The sequence below is a fragment of the Pteropus vampyrus genome, unplaced genomic scaffold (assembly GCF_000151845.1).
Source record: "Pteropus vampyrus isolate Shadow unplaced genomic scaffold, Pvam_2.0 Scaffold296, whole genome shotgun sequence".
In the NCBI taxonomy this organism is placed as follows: domain Eukaryota; kingdom Metazoa; phylum Chordata; class Mammalia; order Chiroptera; family Pteropodidae; genus Pteropus; species Pteropus vampyrus.
In genome coordinates, this window is record NW_011889077.1 from 728,631 (window position 1) to 735,495 (window position 6,865).

A 6,865-nucleotide genomic window follows, 5' to 3' on the forward strand; every position below is an offset into this window, starting at 1 on the left:
GGACCAGGCTCCCCACTGCACCCCCAGGACCTGAGAGAGTTAACGTGTTGAACTGCGTGACACGGACTGGAATCCCATGGCATTGGGACGTGCTGGCCGGGGCACCGCTGACGATGGGGGACGTGTGCACCCCGGGAGAGCGCGCGGGCCGGGCAGAGAGTGTGAGGGGGCACTCAGCCCGAGCAGCGCGGAGGCCAGCGCCCCGGCGGCCCCTTACTGTGCCTGAGGGAGCTCAAGGCAGCATCTTACGTCGCTCCTAGGATCTCTTACTAGGTGTAGAGGTAAACAAACAAAACACGGGGTCCCAAAGACAAAAACCTTTAAGGAATCATGCTGCCCATGGGGACTACGAGACTCCTCAAAGCCCTCCCTACGCCAAGGCCCAGTGCCAGTCTTCAGAAAGGGGACCCACTGCGGCCCCTCCCTCGGTCACTGGGCCACAGGACCTCTCCTCCCAGGCAGGACACTGGGGGTCACTGTGCACAGGTTTTGGTTGCCGGACCAGGAACTCCACGAGGAGGGACCTGGTCCTCTCGACGGCTCCATCTTCACGTGCTCGAGGGCCGGGCTCACCGCAGTGACGCACCCAGCGGACGTCACTACCCGGCAGCCAGCAGTCCGGACCACCCACAGACCAGCCCAGTGAGCTAAAATTAAAGGTGCACTTACCTGTCACTCTGCTTGTTGCAGAAATCATTTCTTATCTTGTCCACGATAGAAGTTCGGGGAAGAATATTGGTTTTGTTTTTTTTCTTGGCGTCATTTTCAACTAACACTATTAACCAGTCCGCAGAGCTGTGGGCTTTCAGAGCGTTCTGCCACTTGGTGAGGTCGTCCTTTACTGTCGCTTTGTACACTTCGGTATCCTAAAGAGAAAGACGTCACTGTGAACAGAAGTTAACCAATCCCTCCCGTTTACACGGCAAAATGTATCTAGTAACGGAATGTGGCGGCCACGGCGTTCCACAGCTCGGGGTGGGGACACTCCAGGAGACGTCTAGCTCCGAGCCACGTCTGCAACGCTCTGGGCAGGCTCAGTGCCCTGGCCCTGGCACACATTCTCCCCAAACACTGAGGACACCGAGGGACGATCTTCCGATGTCACAGAGGAAGAGACTGAGTCACAGAGCGCAGGAATCTGCCGACAGCAACGCAGTCGCTAGGGAAGTTGGGACTTTAAACCCAGGTCGGCATGGCCGAAGGCCCTGTGCCCAAGCACTGCAGCCATCCATCCCACCGCCATGTGCCCTGCTCTGATGGCGGAGGCGAGTGGCCCCTCCACCACAGGCTGGCTCTCATCGCAGGGCCCAGGCAACACGCACGAAGCCCAGGCCAGCCTCCCAGCAGCTTCCTCCGCGGGCCCTCGGCGCTGTGAGCCCCCAGGGCCACTGCCACCTCGATGCCACTCACGGACCACAGCAGGGGCAAAGAAACTTCAGATGCAAACGCAAGGAACGAGGGCCACCTGGGCCTTCCTGAAAGCTATTCTGATTCCCACGGATTGACAGGAGCTGCTTCGGCCTCAGCGCTCTAAATGCCGGCGGGCCGGAGGGCACCGGCCGGAGGGCACTGGCCCGCACACCACCCGCTGTGCCCGGCCCGCTCTCCATCAGAGACGAGCAGGGGAACGGGGATTCTCCTTGCTGTCTGTTACCATTTATAACTGCCCGTCAGTCCGTGCGTCCACTCTGCGTCCAGAAGACGCAGAGCGAAAATCTAAAACCAACATGCTGAATTCATTTTAAAACGAGGCTTTTAAAAACCTTTGGAAACTACCATTAACAGCCACAGCTGAAACACCCACCTTCGCCTCTTTTACTGCTCGATTCCTTACTATCCGGCCCGTATCTTCTCTAGATTTTTTCGTCTCTCAAATGACACTCACGCAGACATATGAGAAATATGATTGATCCACAAATGTGTTAAATCTCAAGTTCTGTATCCAGTCCCTCTTTTGGTTTAATGAGTAAGTGAAAAGTTCCAAAAAGCAGTACTTATCATCTTTAGCCTAACTTTAAAAGCTGCTATGTCCTCGGTTCAAACTAGAAGCAAGACTTTCGGCTTAAAAGTTAAGAGGAAAACCACCCTGCAGAAGTCGATTTCCTGAGAATTACTGGCCTCGGGTACCGCGCACTCCCCACAGCATGGCGGCGCTGGACTCACAGTTCAGACTTCACATCGCGGGCTTCTGCCAGATCTCTGAGGCCCAAATGCATCATCCCGCCCAGAAGACGCAACCAAAGGCCAGAGCCAGCCGCCACAGACCCCGGCCACCTCATCCGAAGGGCAGACGCAAACCACAAGGCCCCACCTGGCCAAAGAGCAGCGAGGAACCGAGAAGCACAGGGCCTGGTCCCAGGGACCCTACGCCAACCGCCGGCCCCACCCCGGCCCGGCTTCCTGCACTGGGGGAGGGCTGCTGCACCCCGTCTGAGCCGCCCTGCTCTGCTTGGGCAAGAGAGTCTCCAAGCAGCAGGCAGCAGGGTTCCCCAAAGCTCTGGGGGACTCAGGGGTAATGGTCTAGCCCACTCCGTGTGACAGTGAGCAGACAAGGGACAGCACTAAGTAGATTAAGTGACTCTTCAGAAGGGAGCCCAGGTGAGCCGGTGAGCTGAGGATCTCTCAGGAAAACAAAGCCAACAGAGGAAGACCCGTCAGCGCGGAGGGCTGGGGCCGGGAGGGCGCCTGAGTGGGGAGCAGCTCTGCCCGGGCAACACTAAACAGGGTAAGGAGGGTGTCACGTGCAAAATGTGGGACCCCAAGTGAGATGCTGAAGGATGGGGCCGGCATGGGGTGTCTGCGGCCTGCAGGGGCCCACCCTATGGGGGAGACCTTGCCCGGGGTGCTGTGGGTTAAGGAAAGGGAGGAGGGGGGTGGTCCAGCATAGAGCGTCTGGCCCGCTGCAGGGAGCAGGGTGCAGAGTCAGGACAGTGCTCACTGACAGCGAGTATCCCACGCCAACATAAGGAGAATGATGAGTGCCTGGCGTCTCGAGCCAGAGACGGGAGCTCCAAATACAGAAGGGGACACAGACTCACCCTGTGGTGTACGGCTGGGGCTGGCTCATGTGCATACACATGTGTGTGCAAGCACAGACACATGGAAACACACACACACACACGTTCTCCAGCTAGGTCCACTGACAGCTCAACAGCACAGAGCGCAGCTGGCTCCAGATCTGTTCTGAAATACCGTTTCCCACTAAAAGAACCAGGGCTCCTGGGACAAACGGCTGACCCCAGGGCTGCGGCAGGGGAAGGACAGGATGACCCTGGAAAACCCCGTATGAGCGGGTGCTCAGAGAATGAGGATATCCCGAAAGATCACAGAAGCCAAACCTGGGACAATCTGAGCATCGAAATAATGACAGTAATGGATTCTACCCCAAAATCTAGAAAGTGATGTGTATACTGCTATCAGCCATTGCATGGGGCTACCACTTCCAAGATGAAGGGACAGGGACCACACTGGCACAATCGCCTGAAACAAACTCCCCACTCCCCGCCCCACAGAAAAAAAACCATGAATCAAGGGTTTTCAAGACCCTGGACATCAGGCAACGAAGGAGAGAGAACCCCCCCAAGAAAAGGAAGCGAGTGTGGTGAGCCCCCAAGTGGCCCGGATGACTCTCGGAGGGGATGAGGCAGAGCCCGACAGTCCCCGCATGCAGGGGACTAAGCTGGGGTCCTGGGAGATGAAGGCAGCTGGCTTCACAGGAGGACGCGGTGCTCACAGATCTACAGCCTCAAGACTTAGTGGACAGCTCGCCTGCGCCCCCTGGTGCCAGCTGTGGGGTTTGAAGGCTGGAGCGAGACGGTGACCACCTATGTGCTTGCTGGCAGACACACCAGCCTGTCCGCCATGACCTGCTGGGCTGCACACGCCCAGCTGGCCTTCCCAGAGGGGCACTGGCTTCCTCACAGAATGGTGGCTGGGAACCAGAGCGAGCACCTCAAGAGGACCGGCAGAAGATATGTTACCTTTTATGACTTAGTCTCAAAACTCACAGTGTCCTTCCTGCCAGAAGTCCACCCAGATTCAACTGGAGGAAACACAGACATAGCCTCTCAATGGAGGGGTGTCCCTGCCATGTACTGAAGAGCTGTGACATGGCCCATACTGGTCCAGCCATTTTTGGAAAATAAAATTTGTACACCTATTTGATTCTAAAATTTATATGGAAAAGAAAAGGTATACCAGCCAAGAGATATATTTTAAAAGAACAGACATCAATACATATTACAAATATGTAATAATTAAAAGTCTGAAAAAAGATAAGATAAAAGTCTGATCTGGGCACAGAATAGACAGTGATCAACAGAACCGAAGTATCCAGAATACTGTGCGCACAGGATGCTGGTTTAAAATAAAGGAGACATCTTCAATAAGTGAGAAAAAGACAAAAGACAGACAATTACAAAATGAAGTTAGGCCAATTTTCTACTGTTTTAGACTCCAAAATTAGGCCTCAAATCCTCACAGCTCCTACCATTCAAAAAAATTAGTTGAAGCTATATAGGTCAAAACATAAAACACAAATTATAAACTTATTAAAAGAAAATATAGGAGAAAATCAGTTATCTTAGACAAGGTCTTCCTAAACATGATACACTACTCAGAAACCATTTTTTTAAATGACGTATTTCACTCCATAAAAATTATACTACTTACAAAGATCTATGCACTAAATGATACATCGACCACTATATAAAACTAACGACAGAAGATGCAAGAGAAAGAAACACATCGGTAAGAGAAGGCTTAAGCACACCACCGTCAGTCAGAGACGGTTCACGAGGACAAAACAAACACAAACGCCTCGACGTCATCAGTAAGACAGCTCTTACGAATACACGCTTAATGTTATAATCTGAAAATAGAGCAGATATTCTCAAACACACATGGAACATTCACAAAAACTGATCACTTACTAGGTCACAGAAAAAAATAAGTTTCATAAAGCAGAAATATTAAAAACAATGCTCTGATCGTAATGCGATAAAATTAAAAATTAAAAATTTTTAAACCTTTCTGAAAAGTAAAAACTTTCTGTTATACTGTTGGGTAAAATGACCAACACCAACAGAAAACAGAGAATTTCTGAAAAATAATGATATAACATTGAGCTATTTAAGTTCACAGCTTTAAAAACCCATAGCAATTAAAAAAATAAAACTAAATGGATTCTCAACTCAAAAAAACTACAAAAAATAAAAAAAAATAAGAAACGAAACAAATGAGAAAAATGAAACTGGAAATTAAACAGAAAATATTAATAGTATATCAGGTTAATAAATTAAAACCTTGATTCTCTGGAAGAATCAACATACTAGCTAATTTAATCAAAGAAGAAAGGGGGAAAATACCAACACACAACATACAAAACAATGACAGGGAAATACCTATTGACACAGAGCACATTTTAAAAGTCAAAAAAAGACGACACATCCCAACGAAAGTATATCTAAGACTTAACTAAGAAAAACAGTTTATCAAAATTGACAAATGGCTAAAACAGACCAATTTCCAAGAAAGGGATACAGAAAGCGATCACGGAGCTCTCCCACAGAAAGTGCCAGGCCCAGACGGTTTCGCAAGAGAATTTCATCAAATAGAAGAGACCAGCAATGCAAAAACTGTTTCAGAAATAGAAAATTTAAAAAATATTTCCAAATTCTTTTTATAAATCAAGTGCAACACTGATACCTAAACCTGATAAAGATGGCCCCCAAAATTATAGAGCAATCGCTATATTTTGAATATAGATGCAAAAATCCTAAAGTGAACAGACACCAAAACTATATTAATGACTTTAACCAAGAGGGATTTATACCAGGAATGCAAGTATGGCTCCTAATAAGAAACCCACTAACATAACTCAACACATGAGTCCACCTAAGTGGAAAAAATCACATGATTATCTCCAAGGAGTCTGAAAAGCCCTTCGCCAAGTTCAACGACGTGTTCCTAATAGAAACCCTTGAGAAGAGGGAGCACCGCACACGCCGCACACGCTCGCGGCGCGGAGGGCGGACTGGCCGGGCAGAGGAGCGCGGGCCGTCGGTCTGGGAAAGTGTGAGCTGCGAACGATCGCCACACTCTTCGAAGGTCGCTCCGGGCTGGAGCCCGGGTGTGGCCATTCTGCAGCTGTTTCACGCGTGCCGGAGGACAGAGCGCGTAGGCGGATGTGTGGACGGTGTCAAGAGTCAGGGCGAACACAGACACGAAAGGAGGAAAGGCCAGAAACAGCCCTGGGGCCGAGCTAGGACCACGGGCGGCAGTCCCGAGCCTCGGCCCGCAGACACAGCCTTCCGCGGCCCCCTCTACCATGCAGCTCCGTGGTGGCCCGTGGTGGCCAAGACAGCAGCGCCCTGGGAGGAGACGGCTGACTCCAGAACAAGAGCAGCAAAGGACAAGCTTCTGGAACGCCCTGCTGTGCTGGGAAGTAAGAAGGCTCAAAAAGCGCAGGGGCCAGTGTTAAGCGACCCTCACTCGCCGCATCCGGGACAACCTGAGCGTCACACCACGTGAGTAAAGCGGACCGGCTATGAAGCACCAAATTAATCGAAAACCCAGGCGGGCTCTTTCCCGGAGCAGAGCGAGGCTTCTGCGACCTGGGTACAGACTGGCCGGAGAGCTGCCGCCGCCGCCGCCGCCGGGCGCCGGTCTCAGCACCAACGAAGCTGGCTCCCGGGGCGGCTGACTTCCTGGCGGCCAGGGGAAAAGAGCTGCAGCACGGAGACAGGACGATGAGCCGACATTACCACTGGGGGGCAGCAGAGAGAAGAGTCACCAGACCGGGGCGGCTGTCCCCGCGCTGTCCCCGAGGCCGGCCCGAGGCTGGCTCTGGGAACATGGACTTTGG

General features: G+C 51.7%; 1 protein-coding gene across 1 annotated transcript in view; it reads right to left on the minus strand.

Moving 5' to 3' along the window:
* The window catches only part of TRAPPC10 (trafficking protein particle complex 10), a 55,431-nt gene that overhangs the window by 41,873 nt on the left and 6,693 nt on the right, over nucleotides 1-6,865 (minus strand). The window contains exons 5-8 of the mRNA XM_023521136.1: nucleotides 6,615-6,707; nucleotides 6,328-6,438; nucleotides 6,100-6,262; nucleotides 670-866 (exon numbers count right to left, since the gene is read on the minus strand). Of these exons, the coding sequence (XP_023376904.1) occupies nucleotides 670-866; nucleotides 6,100-6,262; nucleotides 6,328-6,438; nucleotides 6,615-6,707 (564 nt within the window). The remainder of the gene's footprint in view (nucleotides 1-669; nucleotides 867-6,099; nucleotides 6,263-6,327; nucleotides 6,439-6,614; nucleotides 6,708-6,865) is intronic.